Source organism: Pleurodeles waltl, chromosome 6 (genome assembly GCF_031143425.1).
Source record: "Pleurodeles waltl isolate 20211129_DDA chromosome 6, aPleWal1.hap1.20221129, whole genome shotgun sequence".
Taxonomy (NCBI): domain Eukaryota; kingdom Metazoa; phylum Chordata; class Amphibia; order Caudata; family Salamandridae; genus Pleurodeles; species Pleurodeles waltl.
In genome coordinates, this window is record NC_090445.1 from 179,883,506 (window position 1) to 179,902,822 (window position 19,317).

The 19,317-nt window shown below is 46.9% G+C and overlaps 1 protein-coding gene across 6 annotated transcripts in view; it reads right to left on the reverse strand.

The window, feature by feature from the left end:
- The window catches only part of BRCA1 (BRCA1 DNA repair associated), a 477,104-nt gene that overhangs the window by 113,232 nt on the left and 344,555 nt on the right, over nt 1-19,317 (reverse strand). For all 6 annotated transcript variants that reach the window (XM_069237765.1, XM_069237766.1, XM_069237761.1 and 3 more), the window contains exons 15-16: nt 18,944-19,269; nt 5,168-5,255 (exon numbers count right to left, since the gene is read on the reverse strand). In XM_069237765.1, the coding sequence (XP_069093866.1) occupies nt 5,168-5,255; nt 18,944-19,269 (414 nt within the window). The remainder of the gene's footprint in view (nt 1-5,167; nt 5,256-18,943; nt 19,270-19,317) is intronic.

Consider the following 19,317-nt stretch of genomic DNA (forward strand, 5'->3'; position numbering starts at 1 on the left):
ACGGAGTATTCAGCCTACGCAAGGGGCGCAATGATATGGATTAGAGCGGGAGTCCCCCTGACAATTGAAACCTCGAACATAGACAAGGAGGGCAGGTTTGTGATACTAGAAGGGAAGCTACATGGGACTCCATTAGTCATGAGCTGCATCTACGCCCCTAATCAAGACCAGGTTATATTCATGACGGGCCTATCACGACACCTCACCCGCCAACACGTGGGGGAGGTACTAATAGGAGGGGACTTCAACGCAGTACTAGATATAAACATGGATAGGTCCACACCGCCCCTACAAGGGGCAACATCAATTAAGATAGCACAAAGTCTAGCCGAGTGGCTGAGTGCATGGGGATTAGTGGATGTCTGGCGGGTGCACCTCCCGACCGTCAGGGATTACTCGTACTACTCGGGCCTCCACCGGGTGCACACCAGAATTGACAGGGTGACCTGCACCTCGGGCCTAGCCCGATGGGTGACACATACTGAATACCTCGCCCGCACAATTTCGGATCATAACCCATTATTGTTGACATTGAGGGTAGCACAGGACAGACCCCCAATACCATCATGGAGGCTGGCCCCCCGCAGCACTTGAGGACCAGGCGTACAGAGAGGCACTGCGTAGCCATCTGTCGGAGCACATCGAAATTAATAAGGGATCCACCCTCTCCAGGGCAGTGGAGTGGGAGACACTCAAGGTGGTGACGAGGGGTTTCTGCCTTGGGCAGTCGGCAGGGGTGAGGAAAACGCTAGAAAAGGAGCTTACTGCCCTAGAGAAGATCTTACACGAGGGGGGAACTAAGACAGGGCCTTGCAGCACAAGGGGATGAAGAATATAACCATGCCCGCAGGGAACACTCCCAGGCCGAAGAAAAGCTTAGATGCCATAACATGCAGAAATACCTGGCATCCCTACAATCAGAAGAGGGGAGGTTGGGTAAGCTCCTGGCATGGCTGGTACGCCCGGGCGGGGATAGCGAACCCATCACAAGTATAACAGACAAAGAGGGAAACCGCAGACTTAGCCCAGACCTCATCAATGACGCATTCAGAGATTCAGAGATTATTACACGCACCTGGACCTGGAGCCAGCGACATTTGACAATTATCTGCGTCAGACCCTACTTCAGGTGCTGAGACTAGAGGACAGGGACAGCCTGGGGGGGGGCGGTGACCGTAGAAGAGATTAACGATGCCATAGCTCAACTGGCCCCTGGGAAGACCCCTGGTACAGACGGTCTTCCTATGGATTTTTACAAAAAATATAAATCCTTGCTAGTTCCCAGTTTGACGGAGATGTACGCGGAAGCAGTACAGGGCGGAGAGTTGCCTGGCACACTGCGCGAGGCACTGGTAGTGCCACTTCCTAAGACCACCAACAAGGAAGCCTCGGTGACCGACTTCCGCCCGTTATCAATGTTGAACAGCGACTTTAAGATCCTCAGCAGGATCCTGGCCGACCGACTGCAGCCCCATATGCCCAAGCTGATACATGCTGACCAAAACGGCTTCATTCCTGGTCGCAGCACCTCCTTGAATCTTAGACATATCTTCTCTATCTTGCATATGCCCAAAGAATTGATCCCGCCGACGGGACTCCTGTTGGCGGTGGATTTCAAGAAGGCTTTTGATTCGATTAGGTGGGACTATCTGAGGTTGGTGATGTAGGAATGGGCCTGGGGGAGAACTGGGTGAGATGGGTGGACCTACTGTACTCGTCCCCACTGGCAAGGGTGAAGACGGGCAGAACAATATCAAGAACATACCCGGTGTTTCGCGGAACCAGACAGGGGTGTCCCCTTTACCCACTATTGTTTGCTCTGGCGATTGAGCTCCTCGCGGCCCGACTGCGGGAAGAGGGTGCGGGGGGGGGGGGTAATATGGGGACAACTGAATATATTGTCTCCCTGTACGCTGACGACATACTGATATACCTTAGGGATGGTGCTAGTGGTCTCCCCTGGGCCCTTAGGGTACTAGAGGACTTCGGTGAAGTTTCCGGACTGCACCTAAACCGCGGCAAAACGTATGTGTTTTCCCTGACTCCTGGCTGCACACGCCCAGCAACATGCCCGGTAGACGTGAACTGGGCCCCACGGACCTTCAGGTACCTGGGTATTCAGATATTCCACGAGCTGGGAGATCTCAGGGATGGTAATCTGGGCAGGGCGCTTCGGTCCCTGAGGTCCTCGGTTGGGTTCTGGCGCTCCCTTATGTTGTCAGTAATGGCCAGAGTGGCGCTGTCCAAAATGATTATGCTTCCCCGACTCCTCTATTACTTTGTTAACTTACCGCTGCTGATCCCCCCATCATGGTTCCGTGACCTGAACGTGCTGCTAAGGGAGCTAATTTGGGACGATGGTCGTAGACGCACTGCACTTACGACCCTCTGCAGGCCGACTCATATGGGAGGACTGGGCACCCCCGACTTTGAGGCTTATTACTTGGCATCCCAACTGCAGTGGGTGTCCGGCTGGCTGACGGGCAGAGGACTCCTGGACCTATGTACACCCCAGGGGATAATGGAAGCAGCATGGATTGTGGCACGCATGGCAGGCAGGAAAGTAGCCCTGCCTGGTAACAACATAATGATGAGTGTCGCACTGGCGTGCTGGAAGAGGTGTATGAAAAGAGTAGGAGTGGGCCCCCCATATTCTCCGGCTTTGCCGCTTTCGGTGCTGGCTCTGGAATCTGGGGGGAAGGGTCCGGGAGGCCTGGGGCTTGGCCCATGGACAAGAGTAGGGATTGAGACGGTGAGCGGACTTTTTGAGGGGGGAGTGCTGAGGGAATTCTCTGCCCTATCGGGAGCGGGTGTTCCCCGGGGCCAATTCCTGCTTTTTGGGAAGCTGACTCACACCCTGAAGGACCACTAGTGCACGATAAATGCAGAGCCTGCGGTCCATGGGGTGCTGCATCTCCTGCTGACATCGGGAGAGGAGCCTCATCTGATAACCAAAATTTACCGGGCCCAGGCCCAGGCTGTATTAGACCCCTTGCAATCCCAGAGGGAGCGATGGGGAGGCATGATTGGGTGGGAATTGTCTGACTTAGAATGGAACAAAGCACTGGCATACCCCCGGGTGATTTCTCGTAACGCGCGATTAAGATATATCCAATATAACTACCTACACAGAGCGTACCTCACACCACACCAACTATTCTGAATATACGAGGGGCCCCCAGGACATGCCCAAGATGCCGGGGGGTGAAGCGGACTTTGACCATATGGTATGGGGGTGCCCAGTACTTCAAGTTGGGTGGAGGGAGGCACTGGCTGTCCTTTCTCAGTTACTCGGAGCGGAACTACGTCCCACTCCGGGCCTGTGCTTATTAGGTCTCAGACCGACTGTGTTAAAGGGGAAAGTAAGTGGGCGTTTCCTGGACCTAACTCTGGCCCTTTATAAAAGGCTGATCTCAAAGGGCTGGAAGGCCCCGGTCCACCCATCACTGGCTGACTGGAAAAGAGATGTTATTAAATGGTCCAGGGCCGAACTGCAGGTCCTGAAGGCCGAGGAGGCCAAGGGCATCCGACAGGTTCCCATTGCCCCGACCTGGGAAGACCTGGTGACGACTTGGGATGGGCTGTCCAAGAGCACAACAAATGCTGAAGTAGGAGTGGGAGAGGGTCGGCATACCCTAGGGGATGGTCCCGAGGAGGAAGTTTCCCAAGTGGTGCCTTGAGATCCCCGCACTGATACATGGTCCGCATGGAGAAACGCAAAAAATTAAAAAAAAGATGAACGAGTCGCCACCAACCACAATACCACAAGAGTCGGGGGTGGAGTAAGTGGCCTACTGCCCCCATTATATACTGGTGCGCCCTGGGCACGGCCCTTTCACTTACATTGCTATGCTTTAATTCCTTAAAGATTATCAGCCACAAGTCACACCCACACAATGCTATAAAGTTGACCTTCTGTTTAGTTTATATACCCTTCCTGCCCCTCCCCCCCTAGTTTTCCTCCTCTTCCTTTTTCTTCCCTTTCTTCTCCTTATTCTTGTTCTTCTTTTCCTTATGGTTTATCCTCCAAGTTATAGATTGAAACGGGTTTCCTCTCCCTAAATTTGTTATTCATATGCATGACACAAATCAATGCTGTAGATCGATGGAGAGTATTGCAGACTGTCAATAGGATTAGTGTACTTGAGTTAGGATCCGACAAACCCATAAATGCTAAGGAGTACACCACGGGAATATACAATGAAGCACAAGAAATGTATACCATAAGTGCGGCTTGTTTAATGACCAGGCATAACGAGTGTAAGTGATTACTTTGAACTGACATACAAATGTAAAATAACAAACTGTTAATAAAAATATATTTTTAAAAAATATATAGTAAATTCATAGCCAGTGGTTAGCATGACCTTAGGAAATGGATCCTGTCAATTCAGACGTATGTCGGACACCCCTGATGTACACTATTTTCAGCACACATAGTAGGGCATTCAGTGATTCATACCCTTCAGATAATAGCTTTCAGAAACAGGAGCTTATGAGATAAATATAATTATATGTAGTTTTGCCATGAAGTTGCACTGGCTGGCGTTTTCAGACAGGTCCACTGTGCTGCTAGGCAGCCTCTGTGAAGGAAGATATGTCTCAGAGGCATAATCATTTCATCTACAGTTCCGGATCCCCCAGCAAGAGAAGACTAACCCCAAAAAACTAGGTACTGTAATCTACCTAACTTTCAGTGACTCTGTAGGACTATGGCCAGTCGGATGATTCAAACTTCATTTACTTAGAAGTGGCGAGAATTGCTAACACTCGTTTCAAAATCTTTTCAACAAGAGATCATTGGTCTTCCTTGTTATACTCCAGATATCAGGCGTTTAGGTGGATTAAGCCAATCACAGTGAATATGCCAGCCCCGTTTCTGTTCTTTAGGACATATGCCACTGAGTCGGTGGCTCAGGATAAAGTAATTCTTTAATGTAAAGTGTAGCAATTTTACTCAAGACCTCGGAACGCTGAAAGCCACTGTTAGCTAGAAGGCATCAGAAGGTTATGTTCTCTTAAAACATGCTGCTCAGCCACAGCACCTAAATGCATTTCATCCAATGTGTGTCTAAGAATTTATGTTAAGATACATACTGCAGTTGAGTGTGTAGAACAATCTACATTCAGAGTTGATAGACAAGAATACATTGCTTAAACTAGGTACCTGTTTTCATTATAACATGGGTCGTGCTTTCAGTAATCTGATGACATAAAGTGCTCTGGGTTTTGCTGGCAAATTTCTGTACCAGAATCTGAAAGAAAAGGAAAAAAGCTAAATTAGACTTTCTTCGTGTTCAAGCATTAGAGCAGCATTTTATTTAAGTAGTAAAATCAACTCAAACGACAACAACTTATCCCTCTCTCGACCAACTCATGCTTTTCAGTGCAGCTAGAAATCTATGTGTGCCCCAAAATGGATGGGTTTTCCAATGGACAAGGAGCATAGCTTCCAGACAACAGAGATGGCGCAGCAGATAATTCAACATAAAAAAAAAATCCCACTACTTGCAGATTAAAGCCAATTTATTGCTACATTCGACAGGCATAAAAGCCAGCTGCACTTCCCAGAGAAACATGTAATGCTTACACCACACAGAAGGAAATGGAGATGATCCAAGTATCCTCAAGATGGGAAATTATTTGCAGAGTGCAGTCCGGAGTGGTGGGGCTCGAATAGAGTTTGCACTATCCATTGAATACAATGCTTTATAGGCCTCAACTGCTGAACAGTTTTGTCTTGATTGTTTTTGGGGCACCCAGCACTTCATATAATGTAACCCAGGAGAACGATACGCATTTTATACCAGATACCACATACTAAAACTGTGGGTGCAAGAGAAATCGTCCACTGAGCAGGAAGGGTATTGATACAATGCCACCAGTTGGGGACGCTGTGTGGAGCTCATCTAGAGGAACTTTAGGAGAGCAGATTCCAGCCTACACGCTCCCACATAACAAGGAGCAGTGCCACTGGATGTCACATAATATATAACAGGATGGAGAATAGCAAGTGGCATTATCGGTTCATTATCAAGAGCACTGGGCACTGCTCTGAAAGAGCTGCGAGGGAGAGAACAATGCCAGGTGCGCCAGAGGCAGAACTCTCGCGGGATACGACCTTATCAGTGCAGGTAGGAGATGCTATTTACCCAGTTCCTGCTAAGCATCGCGCTCACAGGACAACACATTACTCGAAATCAAGGTACAGACTGCCTTTAAATCTAAAACTACTAATAAGGGTTGTGTGCTGTGGCCATGCTGGGATTATAGTTGAAAACGTCATCTTGGAGATGGAACATTCAAGTTGATATTGCCCTCTGGAAAGAAGACCATATATCTCTTCAAAAAAGAAAGACCAACTCAAGTCTGTGGATTACTAGTTAGTTATTACATACAGACTCTACCTGCAGGTTTGAATAGATAGTACCCTGTAGGAGGCTGGACTGGCTTGTAGTGAGTACCAAGGGGTACTTGCACCTTGCACCAGGCCCAGTTATCCCTTATTAGTGTATAGGGTGTCTAGCAGCATAGGCTGATAGATAATGGTAGCTTAGCAGAGCAGCTTAGGCTGAACTAGGAGACAAGTGAAGCTCCTACAGTACCACTAGTGGCATATGCACAATATCATAAGAAAACACAATACACAGATATACTAAAAATAAAGGTACTTTATTTTTATGACAATATGCCAAAAGTATCTCAGTGAGTACCCTCAGTATGAGGATAGCAAATATACACAAGATATATGTACACAATACCAAAATATGCAGTAATAGTATTAGAAAACAGTGCAAACAATGTATAGTTACAATAGGATGCAATGGAGACACAAAGGGATAGGGGCAACACAAACCATATACTCCAAAAGTGGAATGCGAACCACGAATGGACTCCAAACCTATGTGACCTTGTAGAGGGTCGCTGGGACTATTAGAAAATAGTAAGGGTTAGAAAAATAGCCCACCCCAAGACCCTGAAAAGTGAGTGCAAAGTGCACTAAAGTTCCCCAAAGGACATAGAAGTCGTGATAGGGGAATTCTGCAGGAAAGACACAAATCAGCAATGCAACAACGATGGATTTCCAGTCGAGGGTACCTGTGGAACAAGGGGACCAAGTCCAAAAGTCACAAGCAAGTCGGAGATGGGCAGATGCCCAGGAAATGCCAGCTGTGGGTGCAAAGAAGCTGCTACTGGACAGTAGAAGCTGGAGATTCTGCAGGAACGACAAGGGCTAGGAACTTCCCCTTTGGAGGACGGATCCCCCACGCCGTGGAGAGTCGTGCAGAAGTGTTTTCCTGAAGAAAGACCGCCAACAAGCCTTGCTAGCTGCAAATCGTGCGGTTAGGGTTTTTGGATGCTGCTGTGGCCCAGGAGGGACCAAGATGTCGCCAATTGCATCTGGGGACAGAGGGGGCGTCGAGCAAGACAAGGAGCCCTCTCAGCAGCAGGCAGCACCTTGTGTTGTTAATGTCGCCCGCAGAAGTACCAGAAACAGGCACTACGAGGATACGTGAAACGGTGCTCACCCGAAGTCGCACAAAGGAGTCCCACGTCGCCGGAGGACAACTTAGGAGGTCGTGCAATGCAGGTTAGAGTGCCGTGGACCCAGGCTGGACTGTGCACAAAGGATTTCCGCCGGTAGTGCACGGAGGCCGGAGTAGCTGCAAAAGTCGCCGTTCCCAGCAATGCAGTCTGGCGTGGGGAGGCAAGGACTTACCTCCACCAAACTTGGACTGAAGAGTCACTGGACTGTGGGAGTCACTTGGACAGAGTTGCTGGATTCAAGGGACCTCGCTGGTCGTGCTGAGAGGAGACCCAGGGTACCGGTGATGCAGTTCTTTGGTGCCTGCGGTTGCAGGGGGACGATTCCGTCGACCCACGGGAGATTTCTTCGGAGCTTCTAGTGCAGAGAGGAGGCAGACTACCCCCACAGCATGCACCACCAGGAAAACAGTCGAGAAGGCGGCAGGATCAGCGTTACAGAGTTGCAGTAGTCGTCTTCGCTACTTTGTTGCAGTTTTGCAGGCTTCCAGCGCGGTCAGCAGTCGATTCCTTGGCAGAAGGTGAAGAGAAAGATGCAGAGGAACTCGGATGAGCTCTTGCATTCGTTATCTAAGGAAATCCCCAAAGCAGAGACCCTAAATAGCCAGAAAAGAGGGTTTGGCTACTTAGGAGAGAAGATAGGCTAGCAACACCTGAAGGAGCCTATCAGAGGGAGTCTCTGACATCACCTGCTGGCCCTGGCCACTCAGAGCAGTCCAGTGTGCCAGCAGCACCTCTGTTTCCAAGATGGCAGAGGTCTGGAGCACACTGGAGGAGCTCTGGGCACCTCCCAGGGGAGGTGCAGGTCAGGGGAGTGGTCACTCCCCTTTCCTTTGTCCAGTTTCGCGCCAGAGCAGGGCTGAGGGGTCCCTGAACCGGTGTAGACTGGCTTATGCAGAAATGGGCACCATCTGTGCCCATGAAAGCATTTCCAGAGGCTGGGGGAGGCTACTCCTCCCCAGCCCTGACACCTTTTTCCAAAGGGAGAGGGTGTAACACCCTCTCTCTGAGGAAGTCCTTTGTTCTGCCTTCCTGGGCCAGGCCTGGCTGGACCCCAGGAGGGCAGAAACCTGTCTGGGGGGTTGGCAGCAGCAGCAGCTGCAGTGAAACCCCGGGAAAGGCAGTTTTGGCAGTGCCAGGGTCTGTGCTAGAGACCCGTGGGATCATGGGATTGCACCAACAATGCCAGGATGGCATAGAGGGGGCAATTCCATGATCTTAGACATGTTACATGGCCATATTCGGAGTTACCATTGTGAAGCTACACATAGGTAGTGACCTATATGTAGTGCACGCGTGTAATGGTGTCCCCGCACTCACAAAGTCCGGGGAATTGGCCCTGAGCAATGTGGGGGCACCTTGGCTAGTGCCAGGGTGCCCACAAACTAAGTAACTTAGCACCCAACCTTTACCAGGTAAAGGTTAGACATATAGGTGACTTATAAGTTACTTAAGTGCAGTGTAAAATGGCTGTGAAATAACGTGTGCATTATTTCACTCAGGCTGCAGTGGCAGGCCTGTGTAAGAATTGTCAGAGCTCCCTATGGGTGGCAAAAGAAATGCTGCAGCCCATAGGGATCTCCTGGAACCCCAATAACCTGGGTACCTCAGTACCATATACTAGGGGATTATAAGGGTTTTCCAGTATGCCAATGTAAATTGGTGAAATTGGTCACTAGCCTGTTAGTGACAATTTGTACAGAGAGAGCATAACCACTGAGGTTCTGGTTAGCAGAGCCTCAGTGAGACAGTTAGGCACCACACAGGGAACACATACATATAGGCCACAAACTTATGAGCACTGGGGTCCTGACTAGCAGGGTCCCAGTGACACATAACAAACATACTGAAAACATAGGGTTTTCACTATGAGCACTGGGCCCTGGCTAGCAGGATCCCAGTGAGACAGTGAAAACACCCTGACATACACTCACAAACAGGCCAAAAGTGGGGGTAACAAGGCTAGAAAGAGGCTACTTTCTCACATACCCCACCCTATCTGCACAAAAAAGGGTGATCTACCTTACGTCTAGATGCGCAATCAATTCTATGTTAATGGTTTCATTTCTGTTCACTGCAATCTCTATCATCTGCTTTCTCTTCTATGTTCCCTACAGTGCCATGGGGCAGAGTGCTCAATTTATTTTATTGGTGTCTTCTTTTGGCAAACACACAAGATTTTTTTTTAAATGGAGAGGTGTGACTACTTTAGCTGTAACTATATTCAATGTAGGCTCTAAAACACATCACATTACTAATTAAATGCTGATGATATCCTGTGGGCTTTCTTTATTTTGTAGTGTTGGCTTAGTTGCCCAGTCTTTGAATTTAAATTGCTGGTGTACTGCCAGATTTCATAAAAAGGGACTGGGTGTGGTTTGCCACTATTACTGTATCTTCTCTCTTCACTCTGAAATTATGTTTTGAAATGAAAATGTCACTTACCCAGTGTACATCTGTTCGTGGCATCAGTCGCAGTAGATTCGCATGTTCTGCAATAGCTGGCCATCTGGTGTTGGGCCGGAGTGTTACAAGTTGTTTTTCTTCGAAGAAGTCTTTCGAGTCACGGGACCGAGTGACTCCTCCTTTTGTCTCCATTGCGCATGGGCGTCGACTCTATCCTCGATTGTTTTTCCCCGCAGAGGGTGAGGTAGGAGTTGAATTGTAGTAATAGTGTCCATGCAATGGAGTGACTAAGTATGCACCTATTTAAGGTTGAGATGATACATATATAAATAATTGAAGGTAACTTCTAAACTGCTACAGGCTCCCGGGGAGGCGGGTGGGCACATGCGAATCTACTGCGACTGATGCCACGAACAGATGTACACTGGGTAAGTGACATTTTCAGTTCGATGGCATCTGTCGCTGTAGATACGCATGTTCTGCATAGACTAGTAAGCAGTTATTTCCCCAAAAGCGGTGGATCAGCCTGTAGGAGTGGAAGTAGTCTGAAATAATGTCCTTAATACGGCTTGACCTACTGTGGCTTGTTGTGCGGATAACACGTCTACACAGTAGTGCTTGGTGAATGTGTGAGGCGTAGACCATGTGGCTGCCTTACATATTTCTTGCATTGGGATGTTTCCTAGAAAGGCCATGGTAGCACCTTTCTTTCTGGTTGAGTGTGCCCTTGGTGTAATGGGCAGCTGTCGTTTAGCTTTAAGGTAGCAGATTTGGATGCATTTAACTATCCATCTGGCTATACCTTGTTTTGAAATTGGGTTTCCTGCGTGAGGTTTTTGAAATGCAATAAAGAGTTGTTTAGTCTTTCTGATGTTTTTTGTTCTGTCAATGTAATACATTAATGCTCTTTTGACATCTAATGTATGTAGTGCCCTTTCAGCTACGGTATCTGGCTGTGGAAAGAACACTGGAAGTTCCACTGTTTGATTTAGATGGAACGGTGAAATAACCTTTGGCAAAAATTTAGGATTGGTTCTTAGGACGACTTTATTTTTGTGTAGTTGTATAAAAGGTTCCTGTATAGTAAACGGCTGAATCTCGCTTACTCTTCTTAGGGAAGTAATGGCGATGAGAAATGCCACCTTCCAGGTTAGGAACTGTATGTCGCAGGAGTGCATGGGTTCAAAAGGTGGACCCATAAGTCTAGTTAGGACAACATTTAGGTTCCATGAAGGAACAGGTGGTGTTCTTGGTGGTATAATTATCCTAAGGCCCTCCATGAATGCTTTAATGACTGGTATCCTATATAGGGAAGTTGAATAGGTAGTTTGCAGGTATGCAGATATTGCTGCAAGGTGAATCTTAAATGAAGAGAAAGCTAGGTTAGATTTTTGTAAGTGAAGCAAGTAACCCACTACCTGTTCTGGAGTTGTGTGTAATGGTTGTATTTGATTAATATGGCAGTAGCAAACAAACCTCTTCCATTTACTTGCATAGCAGTGCCTGGTGGATGGCCTTCTGGCTTGTTTTATGACTTCCATACATTCTTGGGTAAGTTGTAAGTGCCCGAATTCTAGGATTTCAGGAGCCAGATTGCTAGATTCAGCGATGCTGGATCTGGGTGTCTGATCTTTTGGTTGTGCTGTGTCAACAGATCTGGCCTGTTGGGCAATTTGATGCAGGGTACCACTGATAGGTCTAGCAGCGTTGTGTACCAGGGTTGCCTTGCCCAAGTTGGTGCTATCAATATGAGTTTGAGTTTGCTTTGACTGAGTTTGTTTACCAGGTAAGGAAGGAGAGGGAGAGGAGGAAAAGCGTAAGCAAATATCCCTGACCAGTTCATCCATAGGGCATTGCCTTGGGATTGTTTGTGTGGGTATCTGGATGCGAAGTTTTGGCATTTTGCGTTCTCCCTTGTCGCAAACAAGTCTATCTGAGGTGTTCCCCAGAGTTTGAAATAAGTGTTCAGAATTTGGGGGTGAATTTCCCATTCGTGGACCTGTTGGTGATCTCGAGAGAGATTGTCTGCGAGTTGATTTTGTATCCCTGGTATAAACTGTGCAATTAGGCGAATTTGGTTGTGAATTGCCCAATGCCAAATTTTTTGTGCTAGCAGGCTTAACTGCGTGGAGTGCGTCCCCCCCTGCTTGTTTAGATAATACATTGTTGTCATGTTGTCTGTTTTGACGAGAATGTATTTGTGAACTATTATTGGTTGGAAAGCTTTTAGTGCTTGAAAAACTGCTAGAAGTTCTAGGTGATTGATATGCAGTTTTGTTTGATGTACGTTCCATTGTCCTTGTATGCTGTGTTGATCGAGGTGTGCTCCCCACCCTGTCATGGAAGCATCTGTTGTTATTACGTATTGTGGCACTGGGTCTTGGAAAGGCCGCCCCTTGTTTAAATTTATGTTGTTCCACCACAGAAGCGAGAGGTAAGTTTGGCGGTCTATTAACACCAGATTTAGAAGGTGACCCTGTGCTTGAGACCACTGTGATGCTAGGCATTGTTGTAAGGGCCTCATGTGCAGTCTTGCGTTTGGGACAATGGCTATGCATGATGACATCATGCCTAGGAGTTGTAATACCATCTTTGCTTGTATCTTTTGTGTTGGATACATGCGTTGTATGATGGTGTTGAAATTTTGAATTCTTTGTGGACTTGGAGTGGCTACTCCTTTTGATGTGTCTATTATGGCTCCCAGGTATTGTTGTACCTTGCGTGGCAGAATTTTGGATTTTGTGAAATTGACGGTGAACCCTAGTTTGAAGAGGGTTTGTATGATATGATTTGTGTGATTTGAGCACTCTATTAACGAATGGGCCTTGATTAGCCAGTCGTCTAGATATGGGAACACATGTATCTGCTGCCTTCTTATGTGTGCTGCGACTACCGCTAGACATTTGGTAAAGACTCTTGGTGCGGTTGTTAATCCGAAAGGCAGTACCTTGAATTGGTAATGTATTCCTTTGAATACAAACCTTAGGTATTTCCTGTGCGATGGGTGTATTGGTATATGGAAATAAGCATCCTTGAGGTCTAAAGTTGCCATGTAGTCGTGCAGCTTTAGCAATGGCAATACTTCTTGTAGTGTGACCATGTGGAAGTGGTCTGACTTGATGAAAGTGTTCACTACTCTGAGGTCTAGGATTGGTCTCAGTGTTTTGTCCTTCTTTGGTATCAGAAAGTACAGTGAGTAAACTCCTGTGTTTATTTGTGTGTTTGGCACTAATTCGATTGCATTCTTTTGCAATAGTGCCTGCACTTCTATCTCCAGGAGATTGGAATGGTGTGTTGTTAAATTTTGTGCTTTTGGTGGTATGTTTGGAGGGAATTGTAGAAATTCTATGCAATAACCATGTTGGATAATTGCTAGAACCCAAGTGTCTGTAGTGATTTTCTCCCATGCTCTGTAATAATGACCTATTCGTCCCCCCACTGGTGTTGTGTGGAGGGGGTGAGTGACATGTGAGTCACTGTTTAGTAGTAGGGGTTTTGGGGCTTTGGAATCTTCCTCTATTTCTAGGGAATTGCCCTCCTCTATAATGTCCCCGAAAACCTCCTCTATACTGTCCTTGGTAACTGGACGGTGTGGCTTGTGAGGTGCTGGCTTGTGTGCTTTGACCCCGAAACCCCCCTCGAAAGGGCGTTTTACGGAATGAGCTGTAATTCCCTCTGCTCTGCGGGGAGTAGAGTGCGCCCATGGCTTTGGCAGTGTCCGTATCTTTTTTGAGTTTCTCAATCGCTGTGTCCACTTCTGGACCGAACAGTTCTTTTTCATTAAAAGGCATATTGAGAACTGCTTGTTGAATCTCTGGTTTAAATCCAGACGTTCGGAGCCATGCATGCCTTCTGATAGTTACAGATGTATTAATTGTCCGTGCAGCTGTATCTGCAGCGTCCATGGAGGAGCGGATCTGGTTGTTGGAGATGGCCTGTCCCTCCTCAACCACTTGTTTTGCCCTATTTTGTAAGTCCTTGGGCAGATGTTCAATGAGATGTTGCATCTCGTCCCAGTGGGCTCTGTCATAGCGCGCAAGTAGTGCCTGGGAGTTCGCGATGCGCCACTGGTTTGCAGCTTGTGCTGCGACTCTTTTACCAGCTGCATCAAACTTGCGGCTTTCTTTATCTGGGGGTGGTGCATCTCCAGATGTGTGAGAGTTGGCCCTTTTCCTAGCTGCTCCTACAACGACAGAGTCTGGTGGCAGCTGTGTAGTGATGAAAACCGGGTCCGTAGGAGGCGGCTTATACTTTTTTTCTACCCTTGGTGTGATTGCCCTACTTTTAACCGGCTCCTTAAAGATGTCTTTTGCGTGGCGGAGCATACCAGGGAGCATAGGCAGGCTTTGGTATGAGCTGTGGGTGGAGGAGAGTGTGTTGAATAAGAAATCATCCTCAACCTGTTCTGAGTGGAGGCTTACGTGGTGAAATTGTGCTGCTCTAGCCACCACTTGAGAGTACGCGGTGCTGTCTTCTGGTGGAGATGGCTTCGCAGGGTATGCCTCCGGACTGTTATCTGACACTGGGGCGTCGTATAGGTCCCATGCGTCCTGATCTTGGTCACCCTGGCTCATGGTGGTGTGAGCTGGGGAGTGTGATGGAGTTTGTGCTGGTGAAACGTCAATCACGGGTGGAGGTGAGGGTGGTGGTGTAACTCTTTTCACCACTTTTGGTTGTGGTGTCTGTTCCGTCTGGAACTCCAACCTTCTCTTTCTCCTAATGGGGGGAAGGGTGCTTATTTTTCCTGTCCCCTGCTGTATGAAGATACGCTTTTGCGTATGGTCCACATCAGTTGCTTGCAGCTCTTCCTCAAACCTATGCTTCTGCATTTGGGAGGTTAGCGAGTGCTCTTCTGTATAAGAGCCTGAAGCTGGGTCGCTTGCAGTTTGTTTCGGCATCGAAACCCTGTCTGCGTGTTTTTTCGGCTCCGAGGTGACTCTTTTCTTTTTCGGGGCCGAAACCTCTCGGCGTCGATCTGTTTCGGCGCCGCTGTCTCGGCGTCGAGCCGTGTCGGCACCGGCATCTCGGTGTCGAGGCTTGTCTCCAGCACTTTCTCGGTCCCGAGAAGGCTGCGTGCCGGTGTCTCGACCGGAGTCGGACGATCTCGGCACTGTTTGGGCCTTTTTCGGTGCCGATGGTCGGTCACCGAATTTATGGGTCGAGCCATGGCCTGGTGGCAGTGGCGTCCCCTGGGCCTTGTAAATGTGTCTCTGTGTGGTTTTCGACGTCTTACTCACGGTTTGTGTATCGTCGAATCCTTCGGAGTCGGAGTCTTGGATCGAGAAGGTACCTTCCTCTTCCTGTTCCTCGAACTCCCGTTGGGCTGTCGGTGCGGACGCCATCTGAAGTCTTCTGGCTCGACGGTCTCGGAGTGTTTTTCGGGACCGGAACGCACAACAGGCCTCGCAGGTGTCTTCGCTGTGCTCAGGTGACAGGCACAGGTTGCAGACCAAGTGTTGGTCTGTGTAGGGGTATTTATTGTGGCATTTGGGGCAGAAACGAAACGGGGTCCGTTCCATCGGCGTTCTTCAGCACGCGGTCGGGCCGACCAGGCCCCGACGGAGGATCGAAAAAACTACCCCGAAGGGCACCGGAGCTCTTCGATCTTCGATGCGGTGTTGAATGTAAGTACGCCGATCCCGAACGCAACAATACCGACGAAAATCTTCCGAAATTAGCTAATTGTCCGTTCCGAAACTCGGAGCGACAGGAACACGTCCGAACCCGATGGCGGAAAAAAAACAATCGAGGATAGAGTCGACGCCCATGCGCAATGGAGACAAAAGGAGGAGTCACTCGGTCCCGTGACTCGAAAGACTTCTTCGAAGAAAAACAACTTGTAACACTCCGGCCCAACACCAGATGGCCAGCTATTGCAGAACATGCGTATCTACAGCGACAGATGCCATCGAACATACCTGTTTACCACAACTGATGGACTGACCGGTAAATGTAACAATGTACAAGTGGACTTCAGACCTTGAGTGAGCCCCACTGACCGGTTCTTCATTTTCACCGTCAGAATTCCAAGTGTACAAAGATCAAGGATTTAAGAAAGATCAAATGCAGATCATAAAGTTCATGGTCTTCAAACTGCCTTTGAACCTGCAGACGGAGCTGTGATGGGGACCTCCAAGCACGATATGGCACTGACCCAGAACTGCCTATGGTGATATCTCAAGTACAATTTTACAATGAGGGAGCCAGTTTCCATCTGTAAGACTAAGGAGCTCATGTGTGTAGCTGGAATCCAAATGTCGGTGCGCTAAAAGCTATCTTTGGGCCCTCTTCCATTCAACATATTTCAAATCTTGTGCAGCAAGATACACAATTAGCAGCTGCTATTCCAACAGTTAATTGTCAGAAATCACACTAATACTAAATGCTGATGATGTGGACTTGATGGATATGGCTGCCAACGCGCATAATCTCCTATTATTCCCTTTTAAAATTTCAGTTTCAAGCACAAAATCCTGTCTGATGCACCTTATTCAAAGAGGACATCATTATAGGTTGAAGTGCTCCCTTTGTAAAGGAAACTGTCTCAATTATGTCATTTTATTAACCTACCTTACCCTTCACTTCTCCAGCAACGATTCTTGGGCAAATCAACTAATTCAAGCCTCTACTTTGTCCGTGGCTGCAAATGGTACAGTTGTTTGTAATTTTAAAACTGGGAAGCAGCATTATTGTTTTAGCAATGGAAGCAGAAGAGAACACGTTACATTGACAACAAGTATAGGGTCCAAGTGTAGGGCAGCGTGTCTTAACATTTTGACTTCTGTGCACCCTCACAATCATTTATGAAATCCAGGACCCCCAATGAATCATTACTAGAATCCGGGGACCCCCTCTGAGTCATTACCTGAGGCCGGGGACCCGCGTTTAAACAATTTCAATTAACTGAACCTTGAAACAATACACAAAAATACAAAAAAATGCATTCATCGAACAAACACACAAATAATGAAATATTTTATTTAATTGAAAAATATTTTTAAAAAATCACATTTTTATTTTAATGGGAAGTTTGGGACTTTTCTAAATTAAACTGAGGCAACATCCTTACTTGATGTATTTGCACTGCACCCACAAATCAATCTCAGGACACCAGCTTCATTTTTAGCCTCCAATCTCAAATTTGTTCACATTTATGGAAAGTTTTAAAATGTTCCCTTTTACATTTTGCTTCTTTATTTATATACACTTTATTAATCTATTAATATAATTTAATAATTTACTAAGGGTTGCGGACCCCTGAAGAGGATTTACTGACCCCCAGGTTTCACCGGACCACCGGTTAAGGACCGTGGGGTAGGTCATGGCCAACTTGTCTTCAATTAAATAATGTAAACGTCACCTCCGATCTGGAAATCTGGACCTGGGTCCCGCTGCTCGTATGGATAAACCTGAATTTTCAACTGTTCTCTGGGATAAGATATGGATTAAAACAACAGGGAATGTTAAAAAAAAAAGTTGACTGCAGACCATCTATGGATGGGTTATGCATTGGAACCAATCCCATTATCTTTCAAAAGAAGTAACGTATGAAACTGCAACAAAGTAACTTATATCTATCCTTCCAAAAACGAATCTCTACTAGCAGGATGAGATAATCCCCTTCATCCCCAAAACAGAACTACATTTGGTTAGGTGTAGTAAGAAAAAAACAAAATATAGTGGATTCATTGCAAAAAATAAATGCTTATCCGACCTTAACATCCACCCAAACAATTGTACCTACAGCGGCTATCAAAGACGAAACTATAACACTGGTAACCACTACAGATAGTCCCTTAGCTTGCTTCTCTGAAATAGGGACTTACAGAAATATTAAGCACACTATTCCAAACAGAGGACACTGGTTCCAACATTACTAATCACACATCACTGACAATCACAATGGGTTAATTTGGAAGAGGATCACAAGACCTAACCCTCACATGAAGCACGCACTGGGGAACCAACCACTCAGCAGAAGGAAGGCACTGGAGTCAACGAGATTACACTCTCTCTCTGAAATCCACTGGCACAGGAACACACTACCCTGCACCAAGATCACATACCCTAGGACTGGGAATGGTGCAAACACAGATGGAAGAGACAGAGGCACACAAAATAAGCAATTACGAACTTAGTGGAAGAAACAAGCCGGCCCTCTTTTAGCAGAAAAACCTTTCTCTATGACACCATTTATGACAATTCGGTACACCCAACAATGAGTCTCTGTATATAAAGGACACAGCGCTACACAAAAATCATAACAAGAGTAGCTTCCATCTCTGTGTAATATTTTTGAGGATATGGGGGTAACAATAATCAAAGATGGACGTGCACATACAATATTTGGCCACTCAACTGTTCAGTGTTCAGAAGGGCATGGGTGACATTACCTTTTGGAACAACATGTGATAAACATGCACGTTTGAGCACTCATTGGTTGGCAAGAGGAAATTCAGGGTGCAGAAGGGTTTTGCCATAGCAGATTTAATTACATTTGCTTACAGTAATTGAAGGACGTTTCAACAAAATTAAGAACCTCTGCGGAGGCAGCGAGGAAAGCAGATCACTTTTTCAGGCATTACAAACATTAAGGGAAACACAACTTTTATAACTTTTTAAACTGAGGCACAATTTGATTTGAGGCCAGCCTGTGTGGGCATTTAGAGCAATGTAAGTCAATAAACATCCAGTCTTTTGGACCAACAGTGATGAAGCCTGAAGGATGGCTTAGCGAGTTAACGCTTGCTGTTGACATTTGCTGTGATCTGAAGGGCATGAGATCAAATCATGAAGAAGACTCAGACTTCCATGGTCAGGAAAAGGAGCACCATTATACTAGGCAATACTAACATCTTTTAATTACAGCGTTTAGGAGCAGCACAAGCATGAGGTGCTACATAAAAAGGTTGTTAAATAAAAACAATTTTAAGATTAAAAGTAAATACCTTATTGCAACTCATTCCATTACCAGTGATCATGAGGCACTTACCAGCTCACTCTGGTTGAGTCCTGATGCCACCATAGATATCTTTCTCTTGGTCGTCACCACCGGAGTCTTTACCGTTACAGGCTCGGCCCTGCCCCGGTGAGGAGACACAAAGGTAGATGTTGTTTCAAGTCCACTCCTCTTGGGGTTTCTCCGTTGATCTTTGGAACTAATGCAAGGGCTAACCAGTGAATCTTTGAAACTACCATGTGAATTCCTTGAAGGTGGGTGTACGAAAGTAGACTGCTTGTTGGGGGTCATGCCAATATGTTCATACAGCTTAGAGAGAACTCTTGCACTGCTTCGCCTAGGTGCAGTTCCCTTTTCACCTGCGTATACAAAAAAAGAAACATGGAACATAGAAGTAATGAAAAAAG